The sequence below is a fragment of the Mixophyes fleayi genome, chromosome 3 (assembly GCF_038048845.1).
Source record: "Mixophyes fleayi isolate aMixFle1 chromosome 3, aMixFle1.hap1, whole genome shotgun sequence".
Lineage (NCBI taxonomy): Eukaryota > Metazoa > Chordata > Amphibia > Anura > Limnodynastidae > Mixophyes > Mixophyes fleayi.
This window is the reverse complement of record NC_134404.1, coordinates 63,928,331-63,952,984: the sequence shown is the minus strand read 5'-3', so window position 1 is coordinate 63,952,984 and position 24,654 is coordinate 63,928,331. Positions and strand designations below refer to the sequence as shown.

Here is a 24,654-nt window from a genome sequence, read left to right as displayed (position 1 = left end):
AACAGGAAAGGGAAGGGACGGAAATGTAGACATTGTACAGTAAGGGTGGGCCAGAGGCTTTTATCACAGATGTGGGCGGTTCAAGTCCTGGATTTCTCATAAATACGTCAGGTCATACCCTTAATCAAACTATTGGAAGATAGCTAGAGAAGCTGAAGGGTGAGATGAAAGTCAGTGATTCTAAGTATATTCGCCTTGTAAATCACATTCTTTATTCGCTTTGTGAGGACCCAAGGATTTGAAACATCATGAAATTGGATCACTATATTTCTGCAACCATGCTTCATCCTAGGTTTAAGTCTATAATGTAATAGACCTCATTCTATTACATTGCATGCTGTTTCATTGGAGAACCTCTTCCTCAGGTGTTGCATGCATCGGTTAGATCTGAACCCTGTTACAAGGCATCTTGAATCTCGTTGTCTTGATTCTCAAGGTAATTTATTCCTTGTCTTGAATCTCAAGATAACAGCAGAATACTATGCTCCATTACAATACATGCTGGTTCTTTAAAGAATCTTTCTCTTCAGGGGGTAAGACTCAATAATACTCCCTTCACGGAATTCACTCTGCTAGATTGGGAAAATTAACTATATTTTAGGTTTCAAATTTCCATCACATTTCCTTGGCACAGAGAAATGAAGTTATACATTTCTTCATGATGATCTTGATTTAGAATGAATGTAGTTACTTGTGTGTAACAGTTGCAGAGACATATTTGCAACTACTTCCCTGTCAGTATAGCAAATAAAGCATGGACATGCCCTTACTTTGCTAGACTCACCTACTACCTCCCCTTTTTCACCTTTTTAAGCATGGAGAGACAGAAGGGGAGATATATGTCTCAGTCTGAGATCAGTCTGAGATCAGTCTGAGAGCAGACTGAAATGCATCGTAGCTTCAGCAATTGGCAGTTTGCAAAACATCTTTTTGCGCTCATGAGTTGGACTTACTCTACCTGAGGTCCCTAATGTTAGTCTACTTTGATCACCTCTCCTTTCCCTCTCTAGGAGAGGGTATGTATTAAATTTAAACTAAAAAATAATAATAATTTAATAAAGAGTATCATGTTCAAGCAAGCTAACTCCTAACAAGTCTAAAAATAGAACAATAGGCATCTTACACTGGACAAAGCTGACCTTTAATCTAATTAGGTTTCCTCTGAAAGAGCTATTAAGTGAGAAAACTAAAAATGTCCATAGTAAATCAACATATAAGCATGTAGTTAACAAAGTTTGTAGACAATGACCCTTTATCATAAATATGTTTCTATGGTTATTTTCTAAAAAAAATCTTTATCCTAGGCGTTCCAGTAGTTTGTCACCCTGTAGTCACTCAAATGCACAACCTTCAAATATGCCATTATAATGTGCCAGAAAGACTCTATAGGACTCGGGACCATTTTTTTCTATTCACTCAGCTTTCATATTTTTAAATTGCATAAGTAACTTCAAATAACAAGGCAAATCTTTTCCCATGCCCATAAGACTTGTACAACCAGGCATCCCGGGTCATAATTTGTTTCCCTCACCAGGCAGCAATACCAAGTTAATTCGCCCCCAACTTTGTAGAAATGTACCGTTAAACCATTACTGGGAATAGAATAAAAGAGGATTATGGCGCTCTCACTAGATTAGAATGCTGCTTCTTTTATAAACAAATATCAGGAATTAAATAAATAAATAAAGGGCATAATACTAATCTTAATTCTAAATATATATAAAAAAAACTTGAAAAACATAAGTATGTATAAGAAAAATGAATAAATAAATCAGGACACATGAGATGTTTATAGCTTTTTTGCAAAATTTGCATTGCTGGAGCCAACTTATAACCAATATCAGAAAGAAACAGGTTTTCTTACCCTACCTGTCCCTACTGAGCTGTTAGATGGTTGTCCAGATGAGATCGTCAGTGCGAACGCCAATGTGTACAGTTTGCGTACAGTATTTTCCGCTGGCAGTTGTTCGGCTGGTCGTTTGCAATGTTGCCGCGTATGAACGCGGGAAGAGTATGAGCCGCAGTGCACGGCTACGGTGGCTGAGAGAATTATGCTCCAACGCGTTTCATCCGGCTTGCGGACTTTGTCAAGGAAACATACCCACTGGTCTCAAAGATACGACATCAGTACTAAAAATCCTCCCAGGTATAGAGATTTACATCTAGCAAGCCCTTGCTACATGTGTCCTGATTTATTTATTCATTTTTATTTCTTTTTATTTATTCATTTTTCTTATACATACTTATGTTTTTCAATTTTTTTAATATATTTTTATAATTAAGATTAGTATTGCGCATTTTATTACTGGTAATACCCCACACACACTAAGATAACACGTTTTTCCTGCTATATACAGATGTACACCCTTACACAACTGTTGTTTATCAAGTATATGACCACCATAAAACTACTGTCACTCAGTATGCACAATAACAATTTCATTTTTAATGTTTTATTAAATATAGAAAAAAGAATTCAAATTATCCAGCTCCAGGTATGGGAACAATCTGCTTTTCCAAAAATCTGCAGCAAGTTTCATCCCCTTACCTTCTGCAATGGATGCTTTCCTATATCTAGGACCCAGTCATTATAATTTCATTCAAGCAATGTTTGGTAAGACACACCTATTAATATATAGCATCAGTAATACATTTTATTACAAATGTATATTTTTATTTAAATGACTAAGGGAATTAAGTGATATATTATAAACTGCAAGCAGTTGTGTGTGATTGATTCATGCAACTGTATGAGAAAATGGTTGTAACAATTCCCATTTATCAAATCTTCAGTGGATACCCCTCCATCCAAGGAGACTGTGCGCTGGTGCACCCAGAGCAGACAGGAGAAGATAAAGTGTGATGGCTGGACACCTATAAGTGGTGGGGCCATTGAATGTACTGAGGCCTCTTCTGCAGAGGAATGTATTCTACAGATCTTGGTGAGGCAGAGGTTTCATTTTTATTGAAAAATATGGATCCTTAATTGAATACAATATCTGGAGGTATATTTACTAAACTGCAGGTTTGAAAAAGTGGAGATGTTGCCTATAGCAACCAATCAGATTCTAGGTATCATTTATTTAGTACATTCTACAAAATGACAGCTAGAATCTCATTGGTTGCTATAGGCAACATCTCCAATTTTTCAACCCCTACAGTTTAGGAAATATACACCCTGGAATGCATATCAATGGTGTCCAATTTAAATGACGTTGCACTAATTGACTAATTTCTTCTTCAAATGGCTCTGATCTCATTGCTTTATACATTTTGCTTGCAGAGTGATAGTCTATAAGTAACTAGGTTACATAGCAGCAGTATTGTGGATTGGTAAATGTATGTTTAGTAATTAGCTGCTATTGAGCATTGTCCCTCAAAACAAAACAATGCATATTATTGGTCAATCTATGTTGTCTTTAAAATAAATTATTGAGACCAATGTATGTTTAGGCTACAATGTTGAATTAACTAGTATTCTGACATGTCTTCTAGCTGTCAAATATTCTATATTTAATGAACCAATCTGCCAACAGTTTAGGGCATTTTGAATGTGGCTGTCAGATTCATATTCTTTGACAACCATTTGCCTAATTCTGCAATTCTTCATTTCATTAATTTTGCAATTCTGCAAGTCACTACACTGCACTGACAAACTAACACTACAGATCATGTGTGTGTGTGTGTGTCACTTTAAGATAGTAATCTTTAGCCAGCAGAATACGTTCGTTTTTTTTATACTTGTCCCCCTTTTTAGTAAAGTTCAGAGGTATATGCTGGCTAAATATACATTTGTAAAAGTAATAATAATTATGGGTTGCTCTATCCAAAAACATTAAAGGAACATACTAAGGGGTAAATGTATCAATCTCCGGTTTTGTCAACTCGCGGGAGTTCGGCGAGATGACAGCTAAAATTGAAAGCGGCGCTGCCTTGTAAAGGGAAGTTTCCCTTTACAAGGCAGCGCCGCTTTAAATTTAAGCTGTCAGCTCGCCGAACTCCCGCGAGTTGACAAAACCGGAGATTGATACATTTAGCCCCAAATGTCTTTATAAAATGCTCCTTGAAAAATGTTGATATCTACACATTAATTTTTATCGTGATCCTAGATTTCATGTATTTGTGGTCTTTGCAGAAAGGTGACGCTGATGCAGTGACACTGGATGGAGGGTACATGTATACAGCAGGACAATGCGGACTGGTCCCAGTGCTTGGAGAGTACTATAACCAAGGTAACATCAGTCCTTATGTTTTGTGCAATGTTACCTGTATCAGAACCACAAATCTTAACCCCTCCGGGAATAACACTAAAGTGTTTGAATGAATGAAGATAGACAGACAGATAGATATTCAAGAGATTGTCAATTTTTCAGTAGATTATTGCTTTGTTAGTTATTTTGTAGTTTTTAATCTTTTTCCCCATTGGGAAAAAAACACATAGGGCCTGATTCATTAAGGAAACTAAATACCAATACACAGCGTATTTTGCCTAAAATTGTTCTGAGCATGCCCAGAAACTGGCAGAACGGGAGAGGGGAGGAGCCTATGCACATTGTCAATAGTACAATAAGGGCTTGACAGGGTTGAGCGCACACACATCCATGCGACTCAAGTTTGGGGCATCTCTGAGATACGTGATTTTTAGCCGTATCACTTTCACCAGCTACAGGACAGCATGCTAGAAAATGTTTTTGCTATTAAGAGCAACTATAAAAATGGATTTTATGCACAGTAGGCATTAATAACATCATGATATATGTATGGGGGAAAAATGGTGGAAGAAAAACAGTACTATTTTTAAAGTACCTTGTATTCCATGTCAGGTGGATTGTGCCATTTGTGCAATAAGATCAGAGGGGGAGACACATTTCCACTAGTCTGACATACTGCATCCTTTTATGACATATACAAAACACTGTATGGAAAACGTGATACACAATTACACAAATTAACAGATCTTTGTCTTATGTCTCCTCTTTCTTCCCACTTTTCAGATGATATGAAACCATGCAAAACCAGGGGGTCAAAAACACAAGGTATATATATATGTATATAGTGTTCTAGAGTGTGAAGCCATATTACCCAGCAACAGGATGACAGAGCTACCTCAAGGGGAGTTACACCTGTCCATTTACAGTCCTTGATGTGTATGCTATAAAATGAATGGATGGCAGCTGTTGTTTTACCTGTTGTAGTTTTGGTGTGGATGACTTTCCAGATTACATCCGGTACTTGGTCCAGGCCCTAGGCTAATCTAAAACATTCTCACATGTCTTGGAATAAAGGCCTTTGAATACTGCCACTAACAAGCCTGTAGCTATACCAGACATAGAGTCTCATGTAGAGTCAGATGTAAAGCAAAATTCACTTTTCCGTACCGCACATGCACAGTAAAAAGGAGTATGTATGTCTTTATGCAGCCTGAGTTGTATCTCCCTGTTGCGTCTATCTACTTATAGAAAGTAGAGATGTTCACTGACCCCTGTTTTTTGGGTTTGTTTTTGGATCTGGATTAACTTCCTGTTTTGGTTTTGGCAAAACCGTCCTTTTAAAAAAATAGTTAAAATATGTAAAATAACATAATTTTGCTCTTTTTTTGTTCCTACATTATTATTAACCTCAATAATACTAATATCCAGTCATTTCCAGTCAATTTTGGCCACCTCACAGGTCACAATACTATTTTCATACACTTACGGACAAAGACTGCAGCGACCTGGCTGGATTCTAAGCGACAGAGCAACAACACAAACACACGGCAGTTCATAGCACATCTAGGAAACATTGCCACACAGCAGTGGCAGAAAAAAAAAGTGGTGCAAGATGGAATTGTCCTTGGGCCCTCCCACCCACCCTTATTTTAAGATATTGAAAAGGACATGTACAGTTTAACAAAGCAAGGAATCCAATGACAAGCAGTGGCACTTTTGTGGCTGAAGTGCTTGTTTTGTTTGGGCCCCCACAAAACAAGCTACCAATAGCTTAGCTGCCTTAATCCTAACAGCGTTATTAAACCATGTCTGCTCGTGCTGCATCTATAATCTCCTTCTCCTCTGTGGATACCTCCCTCTCATCACTGAAGAACTGCCAAACTTATGTAGACACAAGAATGGATAATACAACTGGAGTGGCATTAGGTTTGCTTCAGAAAGACTGTGACACGGAACATGTGGGCAGCATGAAATCTGTCATATTGGAATACGCTGCATTGAACAGAGATTTAAACTAATATATAGACACAGTTGTGGAGACCGTACTTAAGTTAAAATGTGACCAACCGGATGAGATCCCAGATTTAAGAGAGCTTGTACACGAGAGATACACTGCGCTTCAGAAGAATAATACAGAGGAGGCCCTGTTGCAGGACGATAAATATGTTCAGTTTAAAGAACAGCTAAAACACCTGAGAAAACAAATGGGTGTGTTACTGACCCCTGCATGAAGACGAGAATATCGCCGTCACTAAGAGCACAACTATAACACAGTTGGAGATGGTGAACCCATTGAAAAACAAAGTACGTGGTCACACGTATGAGAGAGAAGCAATTGAAAGGCTGATTGAAAAAAACTTCAGAAGGTTAAATCCGTCAGGTATCCAAAAATTGACTGTGATCACTCTGACATGAGTATAATGGATCTTGTTCCAGACAATGCACTATAAAGAGCCATTGAAATTCACAGCAAAAAGCAAGGTCATCACTGAGCTTCGAATCAGCCCCAATTTCCAAAAAATTAAAATATATATAGGTACGTATATCGTAAAGTGCAGATTACAAACTGTGCAATACTGATGAAACAGCAGCAAAATGGAAGGTTTGAGTAATACATGTACACGTCTATTTAGACATCCATGCTTACATTACTTCTGCAAGCAACGTTGTTCTTTGTTAATATAACTGTTTTCTTTATACCATTCAAAAAAATTAATAATAATCCTCCACCATTCTTTGGATGTTGATAGTTGATAGCAGAATCAGGTGGAGTTACAGCAGAGGTGTCACATTTTTTTGGTCATTTCTTTTACAGTAGACCAGGCTAGATGTCAAAATGTTGTGCTGCGCCATTTGCATCACCAATGGGTGTCTTTGAGTTTTGTAAAGCACACAACAGTATATAGCGCATGTAGGTAACATTGGCACACAGCGGTAGCTGAAAGGAAAAGTGGTGCAAGATGGAATTTTCCTTGGGCTCTCGCACCCACCCTTATGTTGGATCTTAAAAAGGACATGCACACTTTAACAAACCAAGCACTTCAGCGACAAGGAGTGCCACTTTTGTGGCTGAAGTGCTTGGTTTGTTTGGGCCCCCACAAAACAAGCTAATAATGGGCTTAAGGCACCTAAGGTAACAGTGCTGTTAATGAACTCTACTGTATTTTGATGTAATTGGCGGGAAAGGCCTTCCTCGTGGAAATTGTAGTTCATTTTTATGAACATCATCTTTTCAACATTTTGAGGAAGTAGCACCGATTGCTGACAAGGTTCCCGGCTGTGCTGAAAACTCTTTCAGAGTACACACTGGAGGGTGGGCAGATTAGGCAGTGCAAAGCGAGTTGGTACATAGATCTCCAAATTCCCTTTTTTGCCTCCCAGTATGTCAAGGGACGGTCTGATGTGTCTATTTCTATGCTGTCATTAAAATAATCCTCCACCATCCTTTGGATGTTGATAGTAGGATCAGGTGGAGTTACGGCAGAGGTGTCATATTTTTTGGTCAATTCTTTTAGACCAGACCAGATGTCCAAATGTTGTGCTGAGTCATCTGCATCATCCCTGGGTCTCTTGGAAAGGTAAGTTTTTTCCGAGCAGCAGTTGACTGAGAACTGAAGGAGGAGACGCCGTCCAGTCACGTAACACTTGAGCTGTCATCTTGCTCACTAGGAGCTCCTTGCATCTCTTGAGATCTGGATCAGTTGGAAACAAAGAGAAGACATAGCTCTCAAACCTAGCATCAAGCACAGTCGCCAAAATGTAGTGATCCGATTTCAAGATTTTGATAACTCTTGGATCCTGGCAAAGCAAATAAAGTACTTCATCTACAAGTCCGACATACTTAGCATAATTGCTTTGTTTAATCTCCTCCTTCAGTTTATCAAGCTGCTTTTCCAAAAGTCTAATTAAGGGAATCACTTCGCTCAAGCTAGAAGTGTCTGAACTCACTTCACAGGTGACTACTTCGAATGGTTTCAGCACCTTGCACAATACGGAAAGTATTCTCCACTAGGCTTGAGTAAAATACACCCCACCCCTCCTTTCCCAATGTCATGGTTTGTGGAGTAAGCGTGGATGGCTTTTCGCTGTTCCTCCATCATCAGAAGCATATACAGGGTGGAATTCCACCTTGTTACCTTGCTTCAGTTGGTGACAGGGGAAATTAAATTGTTCTTGTAGCTGCTGTAATCTCCTACATGCTGTTGCAGAATGGCGGAAATGTCCAGATATTTTACAGGCCACAGACAGCATCTCCTGCACGTCCCTGTCATTTTTCAAAAAGCTCTACACCACCAAGTTGATTGTGTGATCAAAACAGGGAATGTGATGGAATTCACCTAGCTGTAATGCTCACAATATTGGTGGCACTATCAGAAATGACATATCCTGAGGAGAGTCCAAGCAGGGTAAGCCATGTTGCAATGACATCCCTTAGTTTTTGTAACAGATTGTCAGCTGTATGCCTCTTAGTGAGGTTGGTGATACACACAATGGCCTGCCTCTGACAAATGTGATGTAGTTGGGTACATGCTGCTGATATACCTGCTGGTGAAGGCGAATCACCAACCCAGTGGGCTGTCACAGTCATATAATCTTTAGTTTGCGCAGTTCCGCTTGTCCACATATCTGTGGTTAAGTGTACAGTGGGTAGAATGGCATTTTGTAGCCCAATTATTACATTTTTATGAACCTTCTTGTACAGGTGAGGAAAGTTTTTCTTGTAAAATGGTGTTGTGATGGAATTTGGTAGCGGGGACACAAGACCTCAATTAACTGTCTAAAACCAGCTGCATTAATAGTGGATATTGGATGCAGATCTAGTACTAGCATAGTTGCTATGGCATCTGTGATCCACTTTGCCACTGGGTGACAGCTTTCATACTTGCTTCCTCTTGCAAAGGATTGTTTAACAGTCAATTGTTGTAAACTACTAGTAGTTTTCTTCTTGGTCTGCTTCTGGGTTTAAGAGCCACCACCTGCAGAAGCAGTGGGACTAACGCTCAATAATCCTTCAGAGGAATCATGGATAGTGGAGGAGTCATCTAACCTTTGCAACTTGAATGGAGGACTAACTCTGATCGCTAAAGAAAATATTGATGAGGAAGGTGTTGTTGGTGTAGATTGCAGGTGCCGAGATCTAGGTGAGAGAAGGGAGCTAGCTGATGCTGGACTGCTTGTTGTTATTTTTTGAGCATGAAGTCGCTTCAAACGGCATAACATGGATTCGGTTCCTATATGGTTAAGGTCCCTACCTCTACTGACTGTGGCTTTTACAAAAGCTACAAATTGCTAAACAACTGTTGTCAGGATTTGGGTAAAAATAATTGCACACATAAGAGGTGGATTTTTTGGTCTTATGTCCAGGCATGACAATGGCCTTCTTCTTATTACGTGCAAGAACTGCTTCCACTGGTGCAGGACTTACACAAACAACATCATCCTCGTCAACATCCTCATTATCGCCATCGTCAGCTACACAAATATCCCCCTCATCCTGTTGAAATTTGTGTATCACTAGCTACACTTTGGTAGCTCATCCACCCATCTGCAGAAATGCTGAAATGAGGCTTTTTATGAGTATATTATCAGAAAGGTCAGCACTCCTGGATAGACTCTCCTCAGGGATTTGTGTAATTTCTGAATCTAAACATACTGTTTCTTCTAATGCCTTCGCTGTTTAAGTCCAGCTCTGCATTTACACGTAAAAGTATTTGGGCACCATTTTTTCAGTCAGAAAGACAAGGTCTTGTATCATCATGACTGACTTTACAAGAAGATGGTTCACTGACAGTTGCAGAACTAGCACTCAGAGAAAGTCGAAGGCCTGATTCTTTCCTTGCCACTGCAATTTTATTTTTTTCAGCACTACCTTTGCCTGCATTACAGGTGTTTTTTTTCTTTACCAAGGCAAAAGGTGCTTTTTTACATTTTTGTTTCCCTGACTTAAAAACATTATGCACTTTAAAATAGGCTTTAGCGGATGATGTGGAGGGATTACTATCAGCATGACTTGTGCCAGTAGCTGCTTGGTGCTCCTGGTCTTCTGTGGACTGATGTGAATCCATTTTGATGACACAGTACAAATGTGACTGTAGACTTTTAATAACACTGTCAGCTCTATTATTATAATTTTGGTTTCAGCACTGAAAACTGCCACCTCTCCTGTTTCTGGGTGAGCTATGGCACTGTAGAATGTCACTGGAGACTGCCAAGAGCATTGCCACTCCTCCTCTTTCTCTTTCATTAATGACGCTGCCCAACTGCACTGGAGACTGCAAACAACCCTGCTACCCCTTCTGTGTCTCTCTGTGAAATTGCACTGGATCTCCGTGGAGGGAGGTACTTACAGAATCCAAAACTCACAAGATCTGACGATGCAGTTTTGACGTTTTGCCTTGTTCTCACTTCTGAGGGCATGCAAAAGTACCGAGCCTGCTCAGCTCGGTACTCGGATATGCGAAGTTCAAGTTGGCTCGGTTCTCAGAGAACCGGGCCCGAGCATCTCTAGTAGAAAGGCGATATGTGGTGGGAAGGGGCGGGCTAACGTAGCCTGAGTACAGTCAGAGAGTGTTAATGTTCATTACGTACTATGTAGAGCAGGAAGCAGACACAGATATGCCTCTTAGGTGGTACATCTGTTGTGGATGCTTCTCCCCTTGCAAGATAGGTGCTGTTGGTGATGATCATCAGTACGGACCTTTCACTGCCTGCTTACACAAAAAGAAGCAAAAGAAAAGAGCAGGACCCCTTCTAAAAAGTAAAACCAGCTCTAGGCTAGGCTAGCAGTTATTTACTTCTCTGTCTTACAACTAATAGTGTATCATACGCTTTTAGCATGTTACCCTTTAAACCTAACTCACTGAAATGTATGTATTTTGTGTACCATGCAGGGTTACATATACACAATACCTGCGGCTCTACGTACTAAGTAAATTATATAGTTTAACAGACGTAATTTCCACCTAGACTTTAACTTCGAACTCTACATAAGGCCCATAATGCGCTATCCTGCAGTACCTGCTGCCACTAACCAGAAGGAACTTAGGCAGCTCCTATATACAGTATACTTAGCTTACACCATAAAGTACAAGGTACAATGTTGAGCTATCTTTTTATCCATCCACACCCACACCAGCAAACTTTTCAGATAATTTTTTTTTTTAGCTAGACCTCAATTACGAACCACAAAAACAATGCTTCTGTACATGTTCAAGGTGCACGCCAACTTCATGGTCCTTGCAACTACCCCTGGAAAGTCATTTTTTACAACCACTTTCATGGATTAAAAATGCACATTTTTACCCTATAATACTGCTTGGTTTTGATTAAACATAAGAGTGCTTAAGAGCTATAAGGTCCACTCACTGCAAAGTGCACCCCTACTTTCTGCTTTTCAGTGATGCCTCCACAAACCAGGAATGTGCCCAGGGTTGCGGGGAGGTAGAATAATCTCCTAAAATACTGTGAATGTAGCCTTATTTATGGCTTAAACTTAATCATGATGATGAGGGGACATCGACACAGTCCTTATTACAAGTATCACTTTTGTATTTGAAGGTTTTTGTTACATTGGCCAAAGTGCACATAGAAATATGCTTTTCCTGCACACATTAAACTAGAAGGTGAAATATGAATCCTATTAATAGTGCCTTTACTTTTGCAGAGTTTTTTTTAACCATTTTTGTTCCAGAACTCACACTAAAAGCCACATTCTGACAACATCTCTGTGACCTGGTCACTCTGCCACCCATCTGGCCATCAGGGAATCTGCTCTGTTGTACAGTGACCATTAGGGAATGTGTTGTATTGTACTGTGGGCTCCCAGGGTATTGAATATGTATTATGCTCTTACTAACAGGCAAAGAGTTTGTAATGGGCTCTCTGTTGTATTATAGTCAGTCAGACAACGTGCTCTGTATTATATGAAAGTTACCAGGCTATGTGCTCTGTATTGTATATTAGCTATCAGGCTATGGGCTTTGTGTTACATATTAACCATCAGACAAATGGCTCTGTATTATATACTAGTCACTTGGCTATGTGCTCTGTAATCTATATTAGCTATCAGGCTATGGGTTTTGTATTACATATTAGGCATCAGACAAATGGCTCTGTATTATATACTAGCCACCTGGCTATGTGCTCTGTATTGTATATTAGCTATCAGGTTATGGGTTTTGTATTACATATTAGTCATCAGACAAATGACTCTGTATTATATACTAGTCATCAGACAATGAGCTATGTATTGTTTACTAGCCACCAGGTTATGGGCTCTGTATTGTGCACAAACCACCAGAGAATTGTAAATGGGTTTGCTCATAGTGTGAAGGGGATTATTTTGCCACATTCACCTGGGATGTACAGTCACTTGTCTCACCACTGTCTCAGTTGTTCTTTCTAAAGTAAAGTCTTCTATGCATGGTCTGCTGATTCTCTATTTAAATACAAAAGATAGAGCAATGGACTGTGTTTTAAGCATTCCCATTCTAACTTATTTTGCACATAAATGTAAACGAGCATTATTGTCTAGTCTGGATTATGGATAGTAGAAAATTATTATTTCTCATGCGTCCTCTACCAAGGTACATATTATGCTGTTGCCGTTGTAAAAAAAACCAACAAAGACATCTCATGGAACAATCTGAAAGGAAAGACATCCTGTCACACAGCTGTGGGGCGCACCGCTGGCTGGAATATTCCTGTTGGTCTTATTAATAAGAAAAACAACAATTGTGATATTGGTGAGTGTAATACAAAGTGCCAAAACTAAGTAAAATAGTTACACTGAGACTATACTGTGTTACATACATTTTATTCTTTGTATAATAAAAACCATGAATGGATGGTGAGTGCTGCTACGTTGGTGTATTTCAGCTACAGCGAACCAGACCAAGATAAGTGTATATAGTATAGTACCAAAATGTAGCCTATGGTGAGGAAAGAACAAGGAAGGGGACAGAACCCTATATGCAGTGCTGGGTAATCTAAGCAGTGAATGCAGCTCAGACTCCAGCGTATGGAGAATCCACAAGTCCTAAAACAGATTGTAGCGTATATAATAGTATATGAATACTGTTCCCAATAAGCAAATGTAATTAAATTGATAGTGTCTTTATAAATGTTTTGGGCCACAGTGATAGATGTTGTACTAAAGAAAGTCTTCTATGGAGACAAAAGCAAAACATAATTAAAGAACAAACAGCAATAAAGGATTCACTAGAACTGGTGATTAACATCTCCACACAAAAATGGTCGGCTTACGAGGTTAGACTTTCAAAGAAAGAATTATCATTCTGTCCCTATAATAAACAATTTTTCATCAATTTAGACATTGAATTTATATCCATTAGATTTACATACAATTTTGGCACTATGGCTTCCTTTCTTACTAACAATGTAGAAGCAGAAGGTTCAATGCAGTGATTCAAGTACATAGACTTAACTTTATTCCTGTTTCTATAATGGATACATTTATAAAGTAACATAACATTAATATTAACATTTTGGTAGGATGATGACTGCTGGTCAGTCGTAGTCTGAGCTTGTCTGATATAGGATTTAGACTGTAGACATTAACGCCCATTTAGGAATGTGCAAAAGTTCACTGAAAATGCTGTTTTGTGCTGTCACATAAGCAGTTTTGTAGAGAACAAAAATTACCACCAGGGCTGACAATCTCTTTGATGCACTGGAATCACACGTGCAAGTTTTAGCAATGGTGAGGTCTTCCCAAGCTCATGGCCTAAGACAACTGCCTCCATTCCCTTAGCCTTCAGTCATCACTGGGTTAATTGATGGGACAAGGCACCATTTATTTGGTTCCTGACCACCCCAGTCATTCTGAAAATTATTTGCTAGATGCAAATATTTTTTTTTTTAATCAAGTTTATTTAACATCACCTTTCACAAAAGACTTCAACACAGATAGGCAAGGCATCACAGGTTATTGGGATATCTGGAGACAAGGCATCAGTAATAAATCCACACTGAAATAGATCTAATTGTAACTACTATTAGATTAGAGTGTTAATAAAAGAGGACATCTGCTTTAGTCTCTGGTGACTCTTTAAGGCCTCCTTGCAAAAGAAGTTAAAAGTATTGTGAAAAAAACTGCTCTTATTTCTGGCTCTATAACAATCTTACACCTCAAGTGAAAAATCTCTACACTCAGCTCAGGAGAAGTAGACAACTACAGTTTGCAGGTTAAATTAACTGTATAAATGTAACATTGTGCAATTTTTGTGATTTTCACTGATTGTTCCCTATCTAAGGTCAATGGAATAGAATGTTATCTACTCTAAAATATAAAACTAATTTGTCCCACCGCCCCATGCTTACCCCTCCAAAAAAATATAAAATAACTTGGGTAAACTGATAAACTAAAAAAAAATATTCTAAAGTAAAGCAACGCACCAAAAAGAAACATGAAAATAAATTTGGTTGAGGTATAAATCACACCCACTTATAAATAACAAGTTCATCAATTATAGTGAATAAATTCATAATAAGGAATTCACCTGCAGTAAGAAAAGGTTTAATACAACATCTTTAATACAGGAAAACACTGCAGTAGCATTGCATACATAGCATGCTTATCTACAGTTTTTACCCTTGTCTTGGAGTTTAGGAATGTTGTTACGATGTATAAACTGTACTATTCAATCTGTTTTTGTGTTTTTGTCAGGTTCATATTTCAGTCGGAGCTGTGCTCCTGGCTCTGACATTAATTCTAACTTCTGCAAATTGTGTATCGGTGACCCACAAAAAACTCTGACAAACACAAAATGCTCTCCCAGTGATGCAGAGGCTTATTATGGATACTCAGGAGCCTTAAGGTAATTGAAAATAATATCACTCTGTGGAGAGTTTGTAGTGCTTGGGTGGAGGATAAAAAGACTGTTTGTTCTTGTGGGCGACTGATATCAGCTAGTTGGCCGATGAATAAGCAGATGAACTGTGTCTAACTAGAGCAAGGGTCGCCTGGTGTCATCCTGACAAAAGTCTGCTGTGCTATTTGTGATGTGAACAATAAAAGCATGAAGTTGTTTGTGTCTGTCATCTTCCGTATCACAAAATATACATGAGTTTTTTTTCATTTCTGTAAGTGCCAACATGAAATTTATGTATCTATGAATAAAATCAAATGACCACTCACAATTTGGTATAATCAAAGCGAATCAAAGGTTTTCATATTTTGACCGTCCATATATACATTTGTGCGAACAGATGACTTACGTCTCCTTGGAGAGGCTAAAATGGGGCGGGCAGTGGAGGGCAAGAATAAGCTCCGTACAGTATTTGTACCACAATTAGACATGGACGCATCCGCAGAGATGGGGTGTAGCTTGTGTATCTCTTACAGATGATGGAGGGCTGGTGCAACAATACACAAAGATAACGAGGAATTGGCAGCACTATCTAGCTGCTTCTGATTGGACAATTGCGTATTGACCCCTACAATGCTTGTATCACATAGCGGCTGTCTATTTGTTCTACATAATTGACATTTCCATTTGAACTATTACAAGGAAGAATATTCCCATATAATTCTTATAGGGAAAACACAACAGATGTTTGTATTTCAACTTAATTTGTATTTCTGATTGCATTTAATTACATTTTATATTGAAAATGCAACTTTCACATTTAATTTAGAACTATCAAGACATTCTCCTGTGTATATTACATTATTATATTGTGTACAAAGAGTATTTACTACTAACACTTTCAAGCCACATCTGTACAGTATCATGGCACATGAGTATTTAAACTTGAGATTCGTCTGACCCAACATATGCATGCGCATAGACTTTTTTGTGTGTCCTTTCCTAAGTATGTTTTGAGTGCAAACGCATCCACTTCTACATGAGTCCTAATGTGAGCATCAAAGAGTAGGACCAGGATGACTTCAGTCACTATTTTGTCATTACAATGAACAATGCATAGACTTAATTTTAAAAAAAATATATGATACTGATTTGGTTATAATCGTACACTATGATGAGAACGTGAACATATTGTTGAATTAATATTTGTTTATTTTTAGGTGCTTAGTCGAGAGAGGAGATGTGGCTTTTGTAAAGCACACCACTGTATTTGAAAACACAGATGGTAAGAACTAGAATGCCATTTCCACAGTTAGGGATACTGTTATGATAAATAATTAGTGGATCATTGTCAATGTTAAAGTGTAGATGTGACCTATACAATATGGAGCCAGCATTTTGTGCAGTGATCCGATATTCAAACAATTCACCAGGAAGAACACCAGGACTGAGGTATGTTCAGGATGTATGCCCATACAGGCACTTCTTTCGCATTAAGTAATAACCTGTATAATGTCATGCTGATGTCATTGATTCCTACTGAATTGTTAGGTTATATTCTCATGACTATTGCTTCAATCCACAAAAAGGCCTCCTCCAAAAAGTGTATTATATGGGTATAATTTGATAGGATCCTCAACACTCATTATATGACAAACTTTGAACTGGATCAGTTCTTATAGTATTTAGTAAAACTAGTAGTTATGGATATCGGACAAAAGAGATGTGCTTATTTATCAATCCCTTAAGACATAAGAATATATAAAAGAATATAAAAAAATAGTAAAAAAAATATACAGCAAATGTCCATAAATAACAAGTTAATTATATGATATATAGAAAGAAGAAAAAAACATCCAAACATTTAAAAAATCAGATTCATGCTACTCAATTGAAAACATATATTGTCTTGGGACTTATCCTGTTAGTATAATTGCATTAAGTTTTGGAGTTCACAGGAATAAGATGTCTTGATTCAGGATTGGCAAGAACTTTGTGGCTGTTTCATACATAAGTTTGTCTACATTCTAAAGTAGAACTTGACACAATTATACCAGGATAAGTCTAATCACCATATATGTTTTCAATTGAAAAGCACAAATCTGAATTTTAAACTTTTGGATGTTTTTTTTTCTTTCTATATAATTGTTGTCTATAACTAACAAATTTAATAACAATAATATATATCTGTGGTATTTATATATATTGTTTCTTTAGTTTCTTTTATATATTTTGGCCAGCACGGTGGCTAAGTGGTTAGCACTTCTGCCTCACAGCGCTGGGGTCACGGGTTCAATTCCCGACCATGGCCTTATCTGTGTGGAGTTTGTATGTTCTCCCTGTGTTTGCATGGGTTTCCTCCGGGTGCTCCTGTTTCCTCCCACACTCCAAAAACATACTGGTAGGTTAATTGGCTACTATCAAAAATTGTCCCTAGTCTCTATCTCTCTCTCTCTGTCTGTGTGTGTATGTATGTTAGGGAATCTAGACTGTAAGCTCCAAAGGGGCAGGGACTGATGTGAATGAGTTCTCTGTACAGCGCTGCAGAATCAGTGGCGCTATATAAATAAATGGTGATGATGGTGATATTTTTATGTCTTAAGAGATTGATAAATAAGCACATGTCTTTTGTCTGATATCTTTCATTAACAATTCATGTGGGGGATGCATTAACCCCTCAGCATCTGCTATTTATTAACTTTTTTTTTTACTATAAATTACTCTTGAGCACCTAGGATTATCCTGTGAATTTGCTATTTTTGTAAGACTATGTTAGTTTTTATGGGTTTTCTTCTTTCAGGCAAAAACCCTGCAGATTGGGCCAAAAAACTGAAGGCAAGTGATTTTGAGTTGCTATGTCTTGATGGCTCTCGCGCCTCGGCCAGTGACTACAAGACGTGCAACTTGGCGGAGGTTCCAGCACATGCTGTGGTTAGTCGACCAGAGAAGAGAAACAATGTTTTAAAGGTTGTTAAGAAACAGCAGGTAAGCGCCTTCTCCCAATCTCTGCTATCAAGTCCAACATCATTAGTTGCACTTTCCTTTCTTGAAAATCCCTGTCACTTAATATATATATCTAATATATAAATGTCTAGTGGCGTGTGTTAGTCTGTCAGTCTGTGTGTGTGTGTGTGTGTGTGTGTGTAAAAAATAAAACCAAGCTGCAGCGCCACCTGCTGGGCAGAGTTATACACTGACCTACTAAATTCTTAGTGTGTGTGGATAAAAAAATTCAGAAAGGGCTGAAATTTGGTATACTAAGATGTTTTTAATTTGTTAATTTAATTTGTTAATTGTTAAACGTGTTTATAAAGATTTAAAAAATATATATATATTTCTTGAAGGAGACAGTTGGGAGTGGTTGGTGGTTGCCGGGGGTGACAGTGGGGAGTGGTTGGTAGTTGAGGCCTGGGCTATGGCCCAAATGCATGACAAGAACCTTTTTAACACCTTAAGTAGCTTGATTTGACTATAATGCATGAGTATCATGCACGGGTTAACTTGTATGTTATATATTCCTTAATAGTTAATACTCTTTAAAAATCATTTTGATTGGCATTGAGTCAGGATAATAGGCAATTTTACTGCAAATGGATGGGTGCATGTTAATAAACTAATTGGTCACCTTCAGATATTTGAGTACACAGCACACTGTTCTCTTGCTTCTTCCATAGTTATTTTTCCATTGCCCTGCATTGAAGGTGGATACAGGGCGTTGCCCTTATGTTATTATGTTCCAGATTTTTTACTTTGCACTTTTGAGGATGAAAAAACTGGATCCTAGAATGTGGCAGTGAGCAAGGCCGCCATCAGGGGAGTACGGGGGGTACTGTTGTACCAGGCCCGGGCTCACTAGGGGGCCCGGCGGCATAGTCTTACAGGGGTCCCGCTGTCCTCCAGTCCCCGGCATCCGTGCTGCTGCCGTCAGCCTGGCTGTCACTGTGACAGTCAGGCTCACTCCAGTTATCACACTAGCCTCTCACAGGATTAGCTATTTACAAACATTTGGGGCCTGATCTCCCCAGGGCACACATTCATAACCAAGCATAGTGCAGGATACGAGCAGAGACCAGTGCAAGCATCTAACCAGCAAGATGAGAGGCCTTGTAGAAAATATGCAGAGTAACTATTACACCAACTCTGTACAGTTACTAGAGGCAGCGTAGTGTGCATAGAATGGGCTTGTGATGTATATTATGTAAAAGGAATCCCACATCCAGAGCATGAATTTACCATATAAAATATAAGGTGCTTAAAAACTCTAACTTGTGGAGGATGCTTATAGTCACACATAACTTCTCAATAGTAATCTTATCTTAAAACCTCAAGACACCTAATTTTCCATTTAACAAACATAAATTTATTTCTGAACTTCAGCAAATAAATAGATAAAACAAGACAAAATCCATAAATAAATATTGCTAACAATACCACTACCCAAAAATGCATCAAAGTTCAAAATTATAACGTCCACTCTTAATAAACAGTTCTTAGAAAAAAGCAGATCCTTTTTTTCCATGTATCTCTCATTGCAGCCCCTCCAATGCCTCTCTCATTGCTGCCCCCTCCATGCCTGCCCCCCTTCCCATGGCGCCTAGCCCTTTATAAATGCTAGACTGTTCTCCAACTCTGTGCTTCACGGTGAAGAGCTGGAGACAGGTGTTGCATTTAGTAGAGCTCTGCAACTGAGAGAGATGGCTGGCTTGAGCTGCAATGGGTGTCGCCCCCCTGCTGAGCCTCATTGTGTGATGGGTCATCCATTCAAGGAAGTGTCATCATTCCAGGCCCCATATAGTGGTGCCCCCCATATTGACCTGATGGTGGCCCTGGTGCAGCTAACCAGCAGCAGGAACCCTGAAATAACATCAGCTCTTATGCTGTCAGTATGGCATTAGTTAACAGAATGCTGTGCCTGCTACAGCCTATCCCCAGTACTTTCAGCTTCCAATTTGCATCAGCCTGCTACAGAATCCTAGATATAAATTGCTCATTGGTGCAGCCTTCCAAGGCACAATTACTTGGACAGAACAGCTCCTAACATGGTTCCCCAACAGCACTCTCAGAGCAGAACTGATGCATCGTTCATCTAATAACTTGAAAGCATCTCCTACATGGACGACATGGCCTTCATTGTGCCAGTCTAACGAGCAGATCTTCAGCCAATTCAATCCAGAGAGCAACCTAGCTCAAATCTTGGTTAGTGGACAATAATTCTAAAAAGTCCTTGTTTATGTTGCCTTTTTCAGGGAAGAACTACTCTGACCCAGAACTGGGATACCCTAATGTTCTATCGTTGGAATAGTTCCTTTCCATTTGCTACATTACACAAAACCTTTCCTTCGGCACTCAGACTGCCTCCTCAGGGCAGCATAACTAAAAAGAACTCCTTCTATACTTCTAAATGGAAAAAACACCAAAGCTGCTAACAGCAAAATAGCCCCCCTGACTATCAGCTAGGACCTAGGGGCATATAACTGGTTGGGGATCCTCTCCTCTCCTCCTCTCTGATTCTGCTCCCCATTGTTAATGATATGTTGGACTTCCATTTCAGAGCTCCCTCCCAACCAGTATGTTATATTGGTTTTTCCAACCTTAATTAAATTGTATGGTAAAGGGAAAAAAATATCTTAACTTTGCTCAAGTCTGAAACTGTTATGCAAGGCCAATTTAGTCATTTTATACTAGAATTTAGGTCCAAATGACAGCAATACTGATTAATAAAAAAAAATAGTAAAGAATATCTACCATCTTACTACGTTACATATCTTGCCCATTGGCACAGCATATTAATTAATATTCTTACATGTATTAATGCCGCAAAACACTCAACAAAACACTGCCAATTATTCTGCAGGAGGTCAGTACAGCCACCTTTCCTATAATTCTTCAGAAGTTAATATTGCATTTCCAGGAAACTTTTTTCTGCATAAGAACAGCTCCTTCTTCTTCAAAGATTTAATGTTTATATTTAGCAATCCAATTTGCTTTCTGATATATAGGTGTATACATGTATTTGGTTACTAATCACACTATATGTAACACTGACAAGGTGCATTTTTATTATTCATTCACTTCTACATTTTCAGTCACTGTTTGGACGGAATGGAATCCAAAGACACAAATTTCAGATGTTTGGCTCTAAAGAGGGCAAAGACCTTCTGTTTAAGGACTCTGCCCAATGTTTGCTTGAAATTGATCAAAAAATTACTATGGAGGAATTCCTAGGAAATGCATACTATTCGGCTGTGTCTGTCCTTAACAAATGCTCAACAACGTCAGGTAGTATTGCATCCAACTTCATTTTCTTCAGTGTGTGAGCCTATGAGCACTAGACAGTGTGTGAGCTAATGAGTACTAGACAGTGTGTGAGCCTATGAGCACTAGACAGTGTGTGAGCCTATGAGCACTAGACAGTGTGTGAGCCTATGAGCACTAGACAGTGTGCGAGCCAATGAGCACTAGACAGTGTGCGAGCCTATGAGCACTGGACAGTGTGCGAGCCTATGAGCACTAGACAGTGTGTGAGCCTGTGAGCACTAGAATGTGTGTGAGCTAATGAGTACTAGACAGTGTGTGAGCCTATGAGCACTAGACAGTGTGTGAGCCTATGAGCACTAGACAGTGTGTGAGCCTATGAGCACTAGACAGTGTGCGAGCCAATGAGCACTAGACAGTGTGCGAGCCTATGAGCACTGGACAGTGTGCGAGCCTATGAGCACTAGACAGTGTGTGAGCCTGTGAGCACTAGAATGTGTGTGAGCCTATGAGCACTGGACAGTGTGCGAGCCTATGAGCACTGGACAGTGTGCGAGCCTATGAGCACTGGACAGTGTGCGAGCCTATGAGCACTGGACAGTGTGCGAGACAATGAGCACTGGACAGTGTGCGAGCCTATGAGCACTAGACAGTGTGTGAGCCTGTGAGCACTAGAATGTGTGTGAGCCTATGAGCACTGGACAGTGTGCGAGCCTATGAGCACTGGACAGTGTGCGAGCCTATGAGCACCGGACAGTGTGCGAGCCTATGAGCACTGGACAGTGTGCGAGACAATGAGCACTGGACAGTGTGCAAGCCTATGAGCACTGGACAGTGTGCGAGCCTATGAGCACTAGACAGTGTGCGAGCCTATGAGCACTAGACTGTGTGTGAGCCTATGAGCACTAGACAGTGTGTGAGCCTGTGAGCACTACAGTGTGCGAGCCTATGAGCACTAGACTGTGTGTGAGCCTATGAGCACTAGACAGTGTGTGAGCCTGTGAGCACTAGACAGTGTGTGAGCCTGTGAGCACTAGAATGTGTGTGAGCCTATGAGCACTAGAATGTGTGTGAGCCTATGAGCACTAGACATGGTGGTTTTCTTAACAATATCCTGTACAGAGAATAGCTTGAAAAAGTGCAAACGGTGATTTTCAGAAATCCACCACAGCCAAACAGTTCATGTCTTCAAGATTCTCAAACGAGCACATGTGTATTATTTAATAAATCAATAAAACAGATACAGTAATTTCTATTTTTAGAGGAGCTATCTATTATCCAGAATGCTTGTGATTTTCATATAAGGGCTTTTCCATAATTTGGAGCATTTCAAATTGACCCCTATCTTTCCCCACAGTGGCTGTATAAGGAGACACATGGTGATCATGTTTACATTTATGACATTTTCACTAAGCAGCAGTAATTATGTAGTTGTACATGTATGGAGGATAGGATGGGAACATAAACAGAAGGCAATCAGCCACTGATAGTGAACAGACATCAAAGTGCTCGGTCTGTGTAAAACACTGCTAGGATTCAGTCTCTGATCCTCAGTGGCTGCAGAAGAACCCAGGATCCCCAAAAAGGAGGGACTGTTCCAAAGTACTCTTGGGGGCCTGTTGGTGGCAATGATAGGGGGGGGGGCTATTTGTTGGCGGCCCTGGTAAGCCCAACGCTTCCCAACCAGGATGTCAGTGTAAACAAACTGTTGTCATGACTATATGTTTTCTGGCAAGAAAAGATTTATGGTACTTTGCTAATTGTTTCCTTGCATCTTTCTATCTACAGAACTGCTCTCTGCCTGCTTGTTTCACAGCTGTTAGGGAAGTCTGGCAGTCAAGAGTTATCCACTGATTTTTCATTATTCTACGCTGGTCGTGTTTCTACTCATCCCTAGATTTGTCCCATCTAGAAATGCATATTTTTGTTCAATAAAAACTCAGTTTGAATGTATATGATGAGCACTTTCTGCATTTATTTTAAAAACATATTTTGCAGTGTTTTAGAATTTCTTTATCTTTTTATCAACTACGTATGAATCCAGGGCCTGAGTCACTAAGGAGAGCAAGGCAAAAAAAAGAAGTAAACTTGATCCTGGGCAAACCATGTTACAATGCAAGGGGTGCAAATTAGTTTATTATTTTGCATGTAAAGAAAATGCTGGCTGTTTTTTCATGTAGCACATAAATGATTGATAGCTTTATTTTTACACTGAAATGTAAAGATAATCAAGGACATGCCCTACACCCAACTATAAATCTGTCCCACATTTTAAATTTACCTCCCCCTCCAATGCAACATGGTTTTGCCAAGGTGCAAAGTTACTCTTTTTATTTTCTTTGCTCTCCTTAACGAATCAGGTCCCCAGAGTTCAAATATTGATTACTTAAAAAAGTACCATCCAAACGTCACTACATTGCATTGGGATATTTGTCTCAGCATCTAAGGCTGAAATAGCTAATAGTGGTAAGAACAGACAACATAGACTTGTGTAATAGTAGGACACACAGATGTGCTGTGATGGGAAATCTCTTTGTTAAGATGTTAAGTTAGGTTTAAACTAGAATCGCAAGAGACAGATAAACATTACTTGTGTTTTACAGATTCAGTTCAGAATGTTTTGTTGCCCAGGAATCGCTTAGCTGACTGGCAAAGACAGTAGCATGGTACTCCATGCTGGGCCATCCTGCTGAGGCCCCTGCCCAGCACATATGCAGTGACGCCCTATATGTGCTTTCAGTACCTTGCAAGCTCAACATTATTGGGGGTATATTTACTAAACTGCCGGTTTGAAAAAGTGAAAATGTTGCCTATAGCAACCAATCAAATTCTAGTTAGCATTTAAATAGTACATTCTACAAAATGACAGCTAAAATCTGATTGGTAAATATACCCTTTAGTATTTCTAAAGTTTTACTTTTTGCAAATTTTCGAACACTAGAAAAGCTTCAAAGAACTGCTTCAAAAACCACTTTGAAACAATGTCAAGCACCTCCAATCACAGGTTTTATAACTATATAGGGCAGTTGCTAATAATGAAATAAAGTCAACAGTTATAACACCTAAGTAATCTTGAATGTCAACCATGGCTTAATGAGAGATCAATCATGTCAAATTAATTTGGTTGCTTTCTACAATAATGTGAGCAGCTTTTTAAACCAAGGAATCTGGATGGATATTTTTGAATTTTTTAGTATTTTGCAAAAATATAATTACATAGTTCCACAAAAACAAATATACATGTGTGGAGGACTTACCTGGCCGGGGCCGTCGTCGTCCCTCGGGCGGCGGTTCCCTCCGTTCAGCCGGGACGGTGAGCCAATCAGGGCTCACCTCCCGGCCATTTCAAAAAGAAAAAT

The 24,654-nt window shown here is 39.2% G+C and overlaps 1 protein-coding gene across 1 annotated transcript in view; it reads left to right on the top strand.

Moving 5' to 3' along the window:
• Positions 1-23,213, top strand: part of LOC142143129 (serotransferrin-B-like) — a 64,720-nt gene extending 41,507 nt beyond the window's left edge. Inside the window, exons 8-17 of the mRNA XM_075200842.1 lie at positions 2,467-2,614; positions 2,794-2,942; positions 4,136-4,232; positions 4,995-5,036; positions 12,797-12,955; positions 14,899-15,049; positions 16,261-16,325; positions 17,841-18,025; positions 21,127-21,319; positions 23,084-23,213. Of these exons, the coding sequence (XP_075056943.1) occupies positions 2,467-2,614; positions 2,794-2,942; positions 4,136-4,232; positions 4,995-5,036; positions 12,797-12,955; positions 14,899-15,049; positions 16,261-16,325; positions 17,841-18,025; positions 21,127-21,319; positions 23,084-23,118 (1,224 nt within the window). The 3' untranslated portion in view covers positions 23,119-23,213. The remainder of the gene's footprint in view (positions 1-2,466; positions 2,615-2,793; positions 2,943-4,135; positions 4,233-4,994; positions 5,037-12,796; positions 12,956-14,898; positions 15,050-16,260; positions 16,326-17,840; positions 18,026-21,126; positions 21,320-23,083) is intronic.
• Positions 23,214-24,654: the final 1,441 nt, after the last annotated feature.